Below are 16,223 nucleotides of genomic sequence, written 5' to 3'. Positions count from 1 at the left end.
GATGTGAAAGGAGCGTGCAAGGGGCACTTGGCACTTCCTCAGTCTGCACTCACCACGCCCGGGAGTGTTGTGTGGATTCCCAGCACATGAACGATAAGGGAGAGCAATCTTTCCTCCCCAGACACAGAGTGATAAAGCCAAGGAGCCAGGCAGCAGCCACGTGCACTGATGCTGCAGAAGGAAGGAAGCTGCTGTGGTCATGGGTAGCAAACTGGTGACACATCAGGCTGCAGTAGGGCAGTGCCCCCACCCAGGCTGGCACATGGCCCCCACTGCCTGGCCACTGGCCCTCGGGCACAGGCTGGGCAGCAGCTGCACTGCACTGGAAGTGCACCTGGCTGCAGATTCAGGCAGCTTGTCATAGCAGAGGAGCCTGTCCATAGCTCCACATGCCAACCCCACTGCTGTGTCCATGTCCTTATCCTGAAGAGCAGCATCCTTTTTCTTGGCAGTGGAAATGACGAACAGTTCCTTACTTCAAGGAAAAGCTCACAAAAACGGTAATGCCCACGGTGCCAGTTACCCTGGGCAGAGTCTGCATAATCCATACCTTATGGAGGTGAGAGCCTTTCCTACTGGAGCCTATGGAGCACATGTGCACATGTGCACTACATCTGGTGTATTTTTCAGCATGTTTTGAGCTGTCACATCAACTCTTTTGAAAAACCAGTTCCAGGTGCTGATCTCCCAGGCTCTAGAAACAGACACTAGGCTTTCCTCATCACCCTAGTTATTCCTGAACCAGCAATGACCTGAACCTGCATCATGAGACCACACCCCAGAAGCATGAAAGCTCTTAATTCTGGAAAAATCAGTAAACAGGTTTGGGAAACATTGGCACAGACAGGAACACACGCAAAGAATGTACAAGAAACACAGTGATCTTTTTGCAATTCTTGAGTTTAATTACTTCAGCATGTGGGTTTTTCTTGCTATTCAGTCTTCCCCTTTCCATTGCAATCTTTCTTAAGAAAGTTGCACAAATACTTTTCCTGGACCTGTACATAAACCAGACACACAGATGCACAAACTTTTTTTTTTGCAATTTTCTTAAGCCTTGGTTTCTTAACTTCTTAAGAGAGAAAGTGTATTAAAAACCCATGATGCACTCAGACCCAATATCTGACAGTGAGCTGTGCTGAGGGGAGAGGACTCTGAGACAGAGGAACATGACACTAATCCATGACAGAAATTACAGTCCAACCAGTGCAGGGAGTCAGAGGTGCAGATCAACCTCCCAAATAACTCTGTTGTCTGCATGGTGCTGTCAAACAGCACACCAGAAAAGCCAAGTTTTCACTGAATAACTCTTCTCAAAACTGTGGCCTTTGGGAAGGAATTAACAAATCAAACCTGACCTGGGACAGATGCAACATGCTCACCTCCCCCTCTCCCTTCAGCTCATGAAAACTTGAGACTATTCAGCCATTGGCCTCAACAAGTCAGCAAAAGAAAGACTGTGAAGGCTTAAATAAGACAAACTTGACAAAAGGCAATTCAAAAGAAGGAAATGAGAAGGGCCACGAGGTAAGAACAGGTACAGAAGCACAGAAATAAAATGACACTGAAAGTGTTACACACTCAGGAGCAGGACCTTCCTCTGCAAATCAGAGATTTGACAGGGAAGCACAAATCCAACTAAGTTGGGCCAGCACAGGTGACATGCATTATCTAGCAGGCTTCAGAATATCTACCTTGGATTCTTGAACATAAAAGAGCTCAGCACTTATTAGTTCAGGAACATTAGAGAGAACAAAGCCTGCAGGTAGCCTGAATTCCTAAAACTTGAAAAAAAATTTAAGTAACTGTGCTGGTAGGAAATATCAGGTGATATTATCCAAGGGGGTTTCTACCTGCATCCAGGCCTATTGCAGCCCCAGCAGCTCGCTGTCACTTCAGCACACAGCAGGTTTGTGTGGGCTGGTGAAACTGTGATATGCTTGCTACTAGCACACAACTTGCTGCTCCACTGACACCAGGGCTGGGCTCCACAGTGCAGCTGCTCAGAGAACTTGGGAAACAGTGCCAAAAGAAACTTTGGGGAACGACTTTTTGGTGAAGTAGATACTAGTTTATGTAATTTATTGTCAAAAAACTCAGATGCATCTAGTTAATTTGGCTTTAGGATTCCACGGGCCGAAATTGCAGCGTGAAACCTGGTGTGCATACAGGGGCAGGGAACAATACCTGCTACCAGCACAGAGAAACCTTAATGTGACACCCTGTGTCAGTGCAAGGGACCCCAGGGCTCCCCTTCTCATTTTAGGGACATGAATCAGTCCTACTGACCATCTCCAAGGACACAGGACCTGTGAACTGGGGCAGGTTACCCCGAGCTGCCATGCAATGTGCATGAGAAATCAGCGCTACACAGGGGGGCAAGCACTTCCTACCACAACTCCTACAATCCAGGGCAATGGATGTGTGCTAGCATGTTAAAAAATAATACTCCACAGTTAAATGTCATTTTCCATAGGAAAAATGTTCCCTATACCTAGGAGCAAATCTAGGAGTACGAAAGTAATCTAAGCAGATGCAAACAATTGTAGCCAATAACTGTCAAAAAAGAAATCTCAAAATAAAAAGAAAATTTAAAACCAACTTAATTCCAAACAGTAGGCAAGCCACCTATTGAAGCAGGCTCTCCAAAGAGTAAAACCCAGGTTTAAAATATTACACACCACATTACTATCCATCTAATAAAAACAAACACCACCCCCCAACAAAAAAGCCCAGCCAAACTTTACAAACAGGATACAAACATATTTCCTCTTGCAATAAGAATATTGGATAAAAAGTTATGGAATACACTGTGGTATGTTTACAGGGCTGTTGTTCTTCCCCTCTGTCTGGTGCCTTCACCCCACCAGCTCTTGCTGTTGTTGAGCTTGTGTTCAGTTCTCCCAGATGTGCTCCCTGCTTGCAGCAAGAGAATTTCCATTTGTCTGCGCAGAGCAGGGTCCCCAGGAAGCAGGTGAGGACCAAGCTCACACTTTTTGCTGCTCCACTCCTTTGGTGGTTATTCCATAGCACTAAGCTGGTTACAGATGTTCTATGAGTTCAAGAAATTTCTATCTCAGAGGCTTCGTCTATGAAGTTAGCAACAGGACTGAGAAGCAGGAGTGGGAACAGTTTATACTCTCCATTCCCATCTTCTGGGAGGAGAGGGGGATCACCCATTCCCAGAGTGTCCAGAGGCTCAGCCTGGCTTGCTGGAGCTGTAAGTGGCACAACGGTTCCACTGGCTGACGGAGGCTGGAGAGCAGGTTTCTCCTCCAGGGGAGGCAGCAGAAAGTCTTTTGGATCGTCCACCTTCCCAGCAGCTTCACCTGAAGGCAGCTCTTCAAATAAGGAAAGCAGAGGGTTGGCCCTGTACTGGATCAGCTGCATATCTGAGGGAAAAACAAACAGTTCAAACTCTTTCACCAACTGAAGGCTCTTATTCAAGGCAAGGAAAGCTGGAGAGGCTGCTTCAAACTTGGAGCACTACAGGAAAGCACAAGCTGGGCTGAGACAAACCCTACACCCATGGCTGTCAAGGGTGAAGCCAATGCCCCTGTGCCTGGAAACATCAGTGCCTGAAGCCCACTCCAAGACTCTCAGCATGCAATGGCAGCACTGCAGGGGTAACCTGAGCAGCTCTGCCTTTGGGGAGCCTGTGTAGGAGACGCTGCCACAAGGGCATTTACAGCTCTGCTCCCCACTATGGCACTCGTGTCATGTTTCCGTGTGAAAAGGGACACAGGATGGGACCCATGTGAAAAACCACAGGGCACAGGATGGGCCTTTTAAGACTGAGACACAGCTTCAAGATCAGTGGAACATCAGTCTTCACAAAAAGCTTAAGCCCAGACCAAAGAAGGAGATATTACAGGTTACAACAATTCCATTTCAAAATACAGTTTTCCAAGAGCATGGAGCTGCCACAGTGCTCAGTGTTCCTTCCTGCCCACCTTTGCTTCCTGCTGTTTCCCTCTCACTTGCTCCCAGACCTTCAGTGCCCTCTGCCAAGTTTGCCATCTGAAACAAAGCAGACAGAGAGTTAAGACAATGTTTAACAATAACAAAATGGATGTCTTTAATGACTGGTTAACAGAATTAGATGTGGAAGGAAGGAAGAGAGATGGAGCAACTGAGCAATGATCCTGTCATTGCACACGAAGGCCTGCACACAGGAGGTCTCAGAAGGAGGCACAGTGAAATAAAGACAAACTTAACTTACTAAACAAAAAGAGCATCTGAGTAGCAAATATTTGTTTTACTTTCCAAACCAGAAGCTTTATTATAATCGGTCTTGTTGGGGTAACAGCTAAACATGATTTCATCATGTAATTGAATTTTGCAGGCACTGCTTAAACACAGCTGCATTTTACATCACTTGTAGTCAAAGCTCTTCTTACTGGGAAATCCTAGTTTAAATATTATTTCAGGACTACAAAAATAACACTTGCAAGGGTATTTTTTTAATAGTATGAATCAATTTTAGGAACTGGACCAAGAGAAGTAAGTTTGTGCTAAACTTCTGTGTATCTTCTGAGGAAATCCCATAGAGCCATGTTCAGAACAACTACAGTGTATTGCATTACAGTTTTCATTTAGTACTTTTCCTTCAGTCTTCAGACAGGCATTCCAAGTGTATGACTGCACTAGGAATGTAGGACTGGAAATTATCCTAAGATCCCTCCTAAATTCCAATATGCCAACACTGATAATTGAAACCCTGGAGTCAACTGGATGAGATGAACCAGCAGTGTCATCCTGTGCCATCAACCCTGCTCCCACCCTTGAGTTGCATCAAGCAAGATCCAACTCCCAGCATCACATTCATCCTTCCCACCACAGAAGTAAATCTTACTCTTACATTTTCAATACCAGAGGGAGTTTCCATCAAGCTCATATCCAGGGCTGGCAGCTCCGGATTAAATGTCTGAAAATAAAAAAGGCTGTATGTCAACTAATAAAGTTCTTGAAGTAAAACTGCACAGAGCTCCTGAAAGAACTGCAGGACCCAGTGTGTTGCTCCTTCCACTGAAGTATGGAGACAGTGGCACCTCCATGGGCCTTCAGCTAGGAGTTTCAGCTGTGGCAGTGAACTGAGGTCACAGGAGGAGAAAAGGCTACCCCATTTCCCAGTGATTCCAGGAATACAGCTAAGTTTCACTCCATATCATCCAGCTTAATCAAATACACAGTCAGGATGTGATGGTATGTGATTAGTCTTGGGAAGGAAAAGTGAGGCAAATTTCTCCTTTTTTCTCCCCTCCTTCAGTTTTGTAGAACAGGAATCCTGTATGACCTAGGAAAGGCTCCCACTATTACCTTGTACACTGTGAATACCTACAGATCATTATTCTGTTTGTAACTATTTGCTTTTCAAGATGCTCCTGACTCTTACCCACTACAACATGGAATTAACCAGCAGCATTCCATGACACAACTTGAGCAGTATTTCTCAGAAATCAGGAATAGTGAGAAGACACTCACGTCGCTGAATGCTTCGGCACCGAAGTTGTACTGCTTCCCTGACAGCATTGCTTGGAGCTCTTCAAGGCTGGCATCGATGCAGTTCAGAAAATCCTGAATTTCCTCTCTAAAAAGACAAAATTACAGAGCACTGTAAGGCACAGGTAGCAGGCAGGGCCTCCTCTTGCCCCACAGGGCAGGCTGCTTACAATCCAGAATAGCCAAATGGATCAAACTGCATTATTGTATCACCTTTCATTCAGCTCTTTGAGGTACAGGTACAACTAAGACTACAACTACAACCTACAACTACAGCTATCAGGTCAAAAAGCAGTTCCTCCCTCCATACCTACCTCCTCCCTCATTTTAGTATCTGGTGAATACTCTCAGATCCCAGCCTGTGCACCAGTATTTGTTTAAACAAAGGTTCAATGGCTTTGCCCCGGGACAATAAATGATAAGCAAAGGGCTGAAAATAATGTGGGCCAGAAGGAACTCTACCTACTTTGAAACACCAGCTTGTTGCCAAACGGGACATGTTACCAAGGACAGTAGGCAGGACATGAGGGACAATGAAGAACCTGAGAAGGCAGCTGCAGGCACAATGCCCACACTGCATGTCTTGCTATGCCATGAGGAGCTCCTGTACTGAATTCCCAGCACTGAGGAATAGGCAGTTCCAAGGTGCTGCCCCACATCCTGCAGTGCCCAGGGGGGAAGACACAGCAGGGCCTTCAGACTGCATGGGTGCTGGGACACCACCCCAGACCCTCCTACCTGCTGCTGACCACAGCAGAAGAGCTGTAGGAGCAAGGGTTCAAGCTTTGTCCTCAATACAGCTCTCCTGCAGCACTGTGAGCTGTGTGATGTGACAGGACACATGGCAACAGCTTTGTACAAATGAGGGGCAGAGAAGGAAAGGAACAGTGAGATGACCACCAGGACAATCCAGGTCCCAGGGACAAAGTGCCCACAATGCCAGCCTGAGATCAGTGCCCTGCACCTGCTGCTTGGCAGCACCTGGCAGTGACAGCAGTGGGCTGATGGGACACACTGACATGCACCAGCAGTCAGGCACACACGTTAAAGGTGACACACACATAAAGGTGACAGGGACACCTGCCCTTTTTCATTGTGTGATGCCAACATTTGGCTTTTTCAAGCCCTGGTAACAAAGGTGAGGAGAACTCACTTTGCCAATGACAATTCAAAAGCTAATTCCCTATGCTCTGCCTCATGAACACACCCTTCAAAGCTCTGACAGGATCCCACGAGGTGACAACAGTGTAATTCTCTTCAGGAACAAGTTAATACCTGTCCAGCAAAGGATCACTTTGGTTTCCAGAGTTGTTCTCATTCAAGATGGAGTCAATTACTGACACGGGGTCCTCTGGAGCATTTGGCTGTGCAGTGTGGAGCTCCACAGCAGCCGTGCCTATTTCGCTGGATTTGCTGACATCGTTTATAGGAACTGATGGGACAGGTTCTGCACAATTTAACTCACTTGGCTGTGATACTTGACAAAGAGGTAAGCCAGGATCCAGAGCTGCCTGTGGCTCTCTAAAATGTGATCCAAACAGAAACAACACACAGGAGAATTTATCAACTGCATTACTATTCATTTCAGGTTTAGTAGCCCAAATCTTAATAAGATTAAGCCAGTCAAGGATTCAAGTAACAAACTAGTCTTTAGAAAAAGCAGAAAAATGGAAGATGAAGAATCTTAATACAGCTTATACAGAGACCATGTATGACAGCAAAACACCTCTTTTTCCCAGGCAAAAAGCAGCAACATAATATATAGGAAATAGGCAGAGGGAAACTCCTAACAGAGACTCTGGAAAGAAAATCCAGATGGATCACCAACTTTAACATAACTACTACCCATTTAACAACCCAGGCATAAATGCTTCATGTACTTTGGACATACCTGGCTCTGCCACTTGTGTGTGCCACAGCAAGGAGGCCATTGGTGGCATTTTCCAGGGTGTCAGTGATATCTCGGATTATCAGACCTGTACCATTTCCATCCTCTTCATCTGCACTATGTTCAGAAAAAGCCATCTGCAGATACAGCACAGAACGAGTAAACCACAGCCTCTGACCTTTTCTTTTTTCATACTGAAGCCCCATTCTCCTTGCAGCTTCTCTTTCCTGTTCACATTTAATCTATGACCAGTTGCACTGATTTGCATCATTTTACAGCCAGAGTGTTGTCTAAAACTACCTATTACAAAAGGGAGAGCATTTGACTACAAGGTTTGGGTATTTGTAGCTATAAGGAAGATCGATATCAGTGTGTATCATCCTGTCCAACCCAGTGCCTGTGTCCCTGGGGAGACTTACAGCTTGGCCACTCTCCACAGGGATGCGGACATACTGCCGGCTGTACTTGGAGGGTGAAGCACCCGCAGCATCCGTGAGAGACCTGAGACAAAGCACAGCTTTAGTACACCCTGCCTGCCAGAGGGAAGGGCTGCAGCAGTGCCAGAGACAGGCAGGAATGGTGATCATTCTTGCCCTCCCAAGAAACCTGACTTTTGGGAATGTGTGTCAGGAAAGGCACTGCAGGCAGCCTGTACCATACACTCGCTGTGGTTTGGAAGAAAATCAGTCACACGTGCACATTTTGAGATTTACCACTTCTGATAACTGTGCCCTTTGGAATGGAAAATGTGTAGAATATTCTCTTCCCACCCCTTTTAGCGATAAGGAGGAAATATTTATTTTGTGCTTGACTGAACTTCCATCAGCTTTCTCAGGTGTGATAAAAATACCTGTCACACAAGAGAAACTGATTCATCTGTACAATTCATATCTGACACTGATCTGGGACCTATCAAGTAATTACCTTTTTCTTTTGACCCCAACAATATAATTTCCTCGCATCAAACTTAGTATAAATTGAAGAATCTAAAAAGGAAAAACAAAAGAAAACCAAAACAAAGTGGTCAGCATAGCAATCCTAACATTAAATTCTTAATTCAGATTTTACTTTAAAATGATATAGTTACATGACAAAAACTTGTATTTTAAAAATTCATTTGCAATTGTATCTTAAAGAACAAAGCAAGAATTACAAACTGCATAGAAAAATTAGCCCACTTGCACAGTTGGCTTTTTTTTTGAAATGCAATGTAACAGCACAAGTCACTAGAGGATTCCAGACCAGAAACAGCTGAGGAACAAACCAGAGAAAATTTTTTCCAGCGTGCAAGCTCCTACAGTTTCTGCATTCCAAGTTCACTTCTCAAGTGGTCTAAGTGTATCCTGGTCCAAGATCTTTCACAGACTCAATTCCATGTGCCTGCAATCTCTCAAGTTCTGGGCTCCTGTTACCATGCACTGTCTCCACACACTGACGTCTTACTATGACTTTTCCTTAGTGCTTTGCTCGTGGTTCTTTACTGTGCTACTTCTGGGACACTCAGGAACTGTGAACATTTTCTTTATGCTGTATTAATACAGCCTGTTCAGCTCTGTGTCATTTGTCATTCTACATAAGCAAAGAATGCCATGAAGTATCACAGAGGCAGGAATAAGGATGGTAGCACTGAAGATGCTGCAATGGTACCTTAGACAGCAGCTTCTGTTGTTGACTGTGCTTCTGCCTTAGAACTGCCACTTCTTTCCACAGGGCCTTATTTTCTCTGCAATGCAGAATAAATCAGAAGACAGAGGATGAACAGAGTTTACTTTATATGCTCTAGTTTCAAAGCTTTCAAACTTTTAGAGTACCTTGCAGAACCAATGGCAACATTCCCTCTGTGGATAACTAACCCTCAGTTAATTCGATCCACTAGCATAAACTCTGATAACTCCATTTTCCATCAGCAGCAGCAAACACTCACTTAATAAGTACACCCTCATCCTCTGCTGCTCCACCAATAATCTTGATCTGAGGTATTCCTTCAAAGCCTCAAAGCTGTTGAATAAGGACTTTATGTTACACTCAGCCTGTCTCCAAACACTGACAGCCTTGGGACAGATCTAAAGGTGGTGTTCAAGAGGCTTGGTTGTTTGTTGTTTTTTTTTAAGAAACAGAGAGAGAAAGGTATGTCCTGAACTCTGGTTGATACCTGCTGGCATATCAATGACCCGAATGAATTACCAGTGCCTATATGAAGGGGATCTGAGAGAACAGAGATGAGGATGTGCAAAGTCCACTTCAAGTTAGAAAGAAAACAAAACACCAATTGTCCCTCACTGCATTTTACCCTGCTTGTATTCAAAAAATTAAATGCTTTCATTGACCTAAGAAACTACTACAGGTGCTGGCAACCTGAGTGAAATCTCAAGGCAGCCAACAAACTCCCAGTGTAATTCTGCAGTCTGTAACTGAATTACAAAACCAAACAAGATTCAGAATGTTGTGTGGGGTGGAATGGACATTCTTAGGAAAAAATACAGCTTCACCTGTTTCCAGTTCAAATGAAACCCATATTTAGCCAATCTCCATCAGATATAAGCAACATTCAATGCACAAGTGCCCCGAAACAGCCGAGTCTACCTCTTCATGTTAGCCAGCCTGACATCCATGTTGTTCTGCTGCTCTCTCATCTCCTGCACCTCAGACAGGACTTTGTGCAAATCCTCTGTGCAGACCTTGAGATCCTCAGTTCTCACTGCAGACACCTAGAACAGGTACACATGCTTTACTACAAACAGTGCATACTCCTTGCTGCAGGGAGAGTGCAGTCAGCCTGCAGGGCAGGACCAAGCCTCATTAAAAGATCAGACTGCAATTCTTACATGGCATAAAACACCAAAACTCCTACAGGTGACAATCCTTAGGACATGAAAAAAGGAAGATGCTAAGGAAAACATGAGATTAGCACTTTGTATCTGGAGACAGCAGATTAATGACTGAACTTCACAATAAAAACCACCGACTGCAAAGGACTTTCCCTGGGGGTTCTCTGCCAGGCCTGGTGACAGTTTGCCCTCTAGTGTCAAAAAGCAAACACCAGCCAAAAAAGCCCCACAGCTGATAGTGGAAGAACAAGATGATCATATTTCTTCTAGGTGTGGGTAAATTTGCCAGCAAAGGAATAAAAAATTTCCATTAAGTTACTGGGTGATGAAAGCATATAGTTAGATGCATCCTACTCAGTCAGGAAATTTATCCCACACCAGTTGAATTGCAGATTCCCCTACTGGTGTTTCCTCTACTACCTCCCTGCTCATTCCAAAGTTATGGAGACTTGTCTGCAGAAAGAGTCCAAACTGCTCTTCTGCTCACAGCACAATCCGTGAATGCTGGTACTTCAAATGATGGTGGAAAAGCCATCAGAGGGCAAAAAGTTCACCATCTCCTTCCTGAACTTCTGTATTGAACATTTTCCAGTTCCTCCAGCAACTCTCTCTGCAGCAGAAGCATTGTTGGCTACGACACAATTCAGGATTTTGAAAAAGACAGGTCTACAGCACATCACATGCACACGTCTGAATGATACATCCAGGCTTTGTGGGCATAATTTCAAACATAATTTTGTCAAATACTGACTAGAACTGAGCCACATGGAGTTGTACCAGGTGTCCTTCCCAACCTATAGCCTGCTGGGAGTTTTCTTGTCACTCTGCTGAATTCCAAGGAGGATATGAAAGCATCTCATGTGGATTCCAAGGGGGAAGTGAAAGCACCAATGTGGTACTGGCCTGCTGAGGTGTGAGATAACTTCTGTGCAGGTTGGCTCACACATCTTGTCTTCCAAAGAGGAGTGGGATGGTCAGAAATGAACCGATGGTGTTATAAACCAACATCCCATCCTCTTGTGCTGGAACAGAACACAGCTGTTGTGCAATCACTTCTCAGACATGACTAACTACTTTCTTGACACAATCCCATGGTGCAAAGGATGGACTGAAGGGTTTGACAGTTCTCCTCCCTGTCTGCAGTCTAGATGCTTTGCTGTTTGCTGCAGTTAGTAACTGCAAATGAAATTCAAGGCTGCCTGGTTTCTCTTCACCATACCACCTCTCTGTAGGAAGACAACCAAAAGTTGCAGGACATGGGTGGAAATTCCAAATGCAGCCAGCTAGCCTCCACAAAAACAAGAGCCAATAAAAATTCTGCCCAAGTACAAGGAACTGCTCTTCAGAGTCCCCATCTGGCTAATCAGGGTGTCCAGTCCTTGGATGCTGAGGCACTGGCACAGGCTGCCCAGGGAAACTGGGCTGTCTCATCCCTGGCTGGATGGGGCTTGGAGCAACCTGGTCTAGTGGGAGGTGTCTCTGCTCATGGCAGTGGATGGAATGGGATGAGCTCTAAGGTGCCTTCCAATTCAGACCGTTTTGGTGCTCTGTGAAGACACACAGGGTATCTGTACACCAGCAGAGCTAAAAGTGAAAAGCAGCAAGTAAAGCATAAAGTCCTTCATTCAAATCTGCAGTCCTGACAGAGGCTTGAAATATAGTTTACAGCCAATACTGGAATATGGCCCCACTCCAGACAGTAAAAGAGCATGAAAATGAATGTTTTGCAAAAAGAATCACGAACATCTCCTGTGAAATAAAGGATATCTTTCACCAACGTATTCAACACTTCATACGAATGTTCTTGGCACTGAGCAGAGCTCTTGTCTTTCCATCTAGAACACTCCACCCAATGCACCACCCCTGGGACACATGGTGCCACACCTGACGTCACCATGCACCTGCCCTGCCAGGCGTGCAGGCTGGGACACGCTGGTGACAGCAGCGGGGGGAGCACAGCCCCGAGCCAGCGCCACTCCATCGATTCTGGCTCCGAGCAGGGGCAGCTCAGTCAAGAATCAATCCAAACATAATTGTGGCTCTCCAGCCTACCCTGGGCTTTTATTACCCTGGGCAATGCAGCCACACCTGACAACAGCCTAAAGAAAAGATTCTGCTGTTCAAATGTCAATGTGATGTATCATGATACTCTCTTTCTCTGGATATTATGGGCTGTAATGTGCCAATAGAGGATAAATATGTGTGCAGAAACAGGTCAGACAAGGCCTGAACGTACAAAAGAAAAGCAGAAAGTGCTCATAAGGATGTAGCTTAGTGGCAGCACAGTTTTGGAGGAGCAATATAATTTACACAAACTCATCCAAATGAACTGGTTACCGATGACCTTGCTAATTTTTAATGAGTGCCAAATGTGAACGTATTTTCTTTTGCTTTTTGAGTTTGTACAATTCTTGAAGCTGGAGATGCTGACAGAACTGCAGACCATGCTAAGTTGCAATCTGGGATATGAACTCTGTGGAGAAGGGCTGTGGTTTGATGATGATGGTCCTACCCCAGTTCACAACCAAGAGCAGAGCAGGTTTTGCTGAGCACTGGCACAAGGAGGCCCAGCCAAGCACTGGCCTGGCTTTGTGAGGGAGGTACCTTGGCTCCCATGGTATTTCCTGGCTCTGTTTTAAACTCCCATACGTGCTCCTGATAAGCCACTTTCTGTAACTAGGTGAAATAAACATGTGCTTCGACTGTACCTTGCGCTTGATGTTTTCCAGTAAATGTGCCTTCCCTTGCTTGAAGAAAGGATGCTGGAACTCAATAACTGAGCTTTTCTCTGCTGTAATGATACCATTCTCCAGAGCAATCACCTTCCTGAAACCATCTGTGGAGACGAAATCAACAAAGACATTTCTTCCAGTTGAAAGTTGACTTGGAACACATACAGCTTAAGAAAGTCCAGTGCTAAAACACCCACTGCACTACCCTTATTGAGAGCAGAAACAATGAAAAACAGCCAAGGTAGCTTTTCTTGTGCTCAATTATTTCATTGCTCTGATCTTCACAGCTAGAGAATATGTCCACAGTACCAGTGCCTGCCCTTGGCAAGCTGCACAGCAGAGGCCAGTGTGTGTCCGTGGGCAAGACAGTCATGGCCAAACCATCACAGCCATGTACAAACCTTCACAACAGTTAGTTAGAAATGAGATTTATTACAACATCTTGAATAGAATTATGTCCCAGTGGATGCAGAGGAATGGTACACGTTCCCTTTAACCCCTGACAACTACCTATCAAAACAAATGGTGTCATGTACCACCATGGTCTACAGAATAAAGCAAGGCAGAGAAGTTAGTTCCTTGCCTGCCTATGCAAACATCTGCAGCAGAGCACCTTCTTCATATTAGACTGTCTGCACAAAGTAAGATACTGCCAGTTCTATTTCCATCACTGCTCAAACACCACAGGGTAGATGCATGATTCAGCTGACAGGCCAATCCATGTCTCTTCTCAGTGAAGGTTTTAGTACAATTAATGCACTCCAACTCTTAGAAAGCCAGGATAGATCCAGCAGGAAAAGGAGATTGCCACTACATTGTGTATCTACATAGGAACATTTGCTTTTTTTTTTCATTTATCCTGGCTACAAGGGAAGAGACAATTGTTTCTTTGGATTATCCTCTATCACTCAAGTGATGGATCTTACAAACACAAGCACACAACACAAACAGAAGCATCTACCCTCTGCCCAGAGACTAAACAGATGTGCTACATGTTACAAAACCTATACAGGCATCAGCTAGAGGGATGAGACAAACTTATGGGCAAGGACAGAGAGCTCCTCCCTGTCAGTCTGAAATTCCAACTAAGGCAGCGCCTCCTTTGCTATTTGTCCCTCCACTGGTCCCAGAAGCTCCTGCAGTTATTCCTGTTGGTTGATGCAGCACTGCATGCTGTACTGTGCCCCTGAGCCACTGTCACTGCACCCCACTGCCTGGCCATGCTATAGTACATGTGCTATGCAATGCTGCCATATGATGCTCACAGGTTGAGCAAAGAAAACAGAATGAGAACTGTAGTTCAGCTTGGCCCATCAGCAAAGCTGATGATCTGGTTCCAACACAGCAAAGCAGGCAAGAGCAGTGGTAATCCCAAAATCCAGGCAATTATTTTTCACCTTCTAGGTGTATGGATGCACACACAGCCTCTATTCCCCTGGGTACACGTTTGCTGTAAGAGCAATGTTGGAGCTCAGGGAACCTCACGCTACCTTTAGGCGCCAGCACATATTCTTACAGCTCTTACTCAAAAGGGCTTAGAGCTAAAACACAAGACCCAAACACTAAACCAAGCTCTACCATCAGTCTTTTCTTTTGCAAAGCAAACTTAAGGCCAGGGTCAGCTTTTTAGTGATGAAAGGCTTGCCAAGTCCATTTGCTTGTTTAAAGCAGCTATGAACTTGGCAGGGTGTGTAGGAACCGCTGATGCTTACACATGTTGAGCTGCCGTATGAAGCTGGAGATATTGTTGTGTTTGAAGTACTTGGGGAGCAGCTCCTTGGCAAACCTCTGCTCATCCAGAATGCAGAAATTCTCGCCATTCTAGGAAATAAACAGAAGTAACAGTTAGTGAATAAGCACAGCTTTTCTAAGGTGTTGTTCTTAAATGAAGATCATAAATCAGAAGAGACTGTTCTGACAGCAGAGAAGGGCAAAAGGCTTCAGCAGTGAACGATCTGTGGGAACACTTCTGAGTACTTGTGACTGGACTAAAAATTTTGAATTCAAAGACAATTACATGGAACACTTCTATTGAAAAAAGAATCTTTTTTAAACCCCTGACACACTGATCTTAATCCATAGCAAAACTGTTCTAAAAACCTGTTCCCTTTGTCCCCAGGAAACATAAACATTGCACAAGCCCAACGGAATTCACGCTCCTAATGAGATTTCATCTCCCTTCATCAGACTGCCCAGCTCCTGACAAGATTCTTCCATTGTACGTGCTATGTCATCACTAAAAATAACCACGGAACGTTGCTGAGTTACCGAAAGTTCAGACAACACAACCCAGCGGTGACCAGGGGTAAGCGTGACACCAGCAGTGCCAGATTCATTATATGCTCAAAATCAAACTTCCTGGAAACAGGAAGAGCTTTTTGCATCACTTATATTGTTAATGAAGGGAACAAAAAGACTGCGTTTCTTTTCATCTTTGCCTTTGTAAAGGGCAAACGGCTGGGAAAAAAAGTGGATAAAAATCCTACGGAATTAAAAAATGACAGGGAACAAAAATAAACACAGTGCGTGTCTGGGCTGTCTGGTCGGTGTGTCCGTGCCCTAAGCCCGCGGGGCACATCTGTCTCCGCTCCGGAAGGAAAATTGACAGTTAATGGCTCCTGACAGCGTCCTTTCACCACCCGGAGCCGCTGACGGGAATTCGGGACTGTCCCCAGGGGATGTCCCGCTGCTCCAGCGCCGCCGCCGCGGGCCGCACGCGGGAGGGGCCCGGGCACCGGGGGAGGCCCCGGGCACGCCTGTCCGCCAGCACCACCGCAAGCGGGGCGGGGAAGCGGGCCCGGCACGCTCCGGGCAGCCAGGGACCCTCCGGCACCGCCCGGCCCGGCGTCCCCACCACCCTCGAGTCCTTCGCGCGGGCCTCCCCGGGCCGGGCCCGAGCGGCCACCTCACCCTGCTCCAGCAGATGACGTCGTCGCTGTCCGGATCCTCCAGCAAGGCCCAGAGCTTGGCGAGGAAACCGGGCACGGGCACGGGTCCGGGAGCGGGCGGGGCGGGGGCGGCGGGGCCGCGGGGCAGCGCGGGCGCCTCCCGCATCCTCGGACCGCGACGGGCCGCGCGAGCGGGGACGGGCCGCGCGGGGCCGCGCGACGCAGCCAGGGGCGGGGCCTCCGCGCGGAGCGGCCCCTGATTGGCGGAAGCCACCAAGCCCCGCCCCTCGCCCCGGCGGCCGCGAGCGTGACTCTTGTTGTGCTCCCGGGGGAGCGCGCGGCCGCGTGACGTCACCGCACGCATTTAAAGGGACCGCAGCCGCCG

At 46.3% G+C, this 16,223-nt stretch overlaps 1 protein-coding gene across 1 annotated transcript; it reads right to left on the bottom strand.

The window, feature by feature from the left end:
* Positions 1–882: 882 nt before the first annotated feature.
* LOC106860081 (heat shock factor protein 3-like) lies at positions 883–16,217 on the bottom strand. The gene is made up of 13 exons (XM_014887772.2): positions 15,861–16,217; positions 14,663–14,771; positions 12,927–13,054; positions 9,974–10,098; positions 9,038–9,113; positions 8,315–8,376; positions 7,810–7,891; positions 7,394–7,527; positions 6,778–7,023; positions 5,485–5,590; positions 4,862–4,927; positions 3,954–4,020; positions 883–3,392 (listed from the first exon to the last, which is right to left on the bottom strand). Exons 1-13 carry the CDS (start codon positions 16,200–16,202, stop codon positions 3,061–3,063), a joined length of 1,875 nt encoding a protein of 624 aa, XP_014743258.2. The 5' UTR covers positions 16,203–16,217; the 3' UTR covers positions 883–3,060.
* Between the last annotated feature and the right edge of the window lie 6 nt (positions 16,218–16,223).

The sequence above is a fragment of the Sturnus vulgaris genome, chromosome 14 (genome assembly GCF_052056855.1).
Source record: "Sturnus vulgaris isolate bStuVul1 chromosome 14, bStuVul1.hap1, whole genome shotgun sequence".
Lineage (NCBI taxonomy): Eukaryota > Metazoa > Chordata > Aves > Passeriformes > Sturnidae > Sturnus > Sturnus vulgaris.
This window is presented reverse-complemented; position numbering and strand designations above follow the sequence as displayed.

What these genes read in the sequence shown, in the direction of transcription:
- LOC106860081 (XM_014887772.2), bottom strand. Translation starts at nt 16,202, where the DNA reads ATGCGTGCGGTGACGTCACGCGGCCGCGCGCTCCCCCGGGAGCACAAC. An exon ending in CTGTGGAGAGTGGCCAAGCT is followed by an intron (nt 7,528 to 7,809) that starts GTAAGTCTCCCC and finishes CTGTATCTGCAG; the next exon opens with ATGGCTTTTTCTGAACATAG. An exon ending in CTCCCTCTGGTATTGAAAAT is followed by an intron (nt 4,021 to 4,861) that starts GTAAGAGTAAGA and finishes GCTTTGTTTCAG; the next exon opens with ATGGCAAACTTGGCAGAGGG.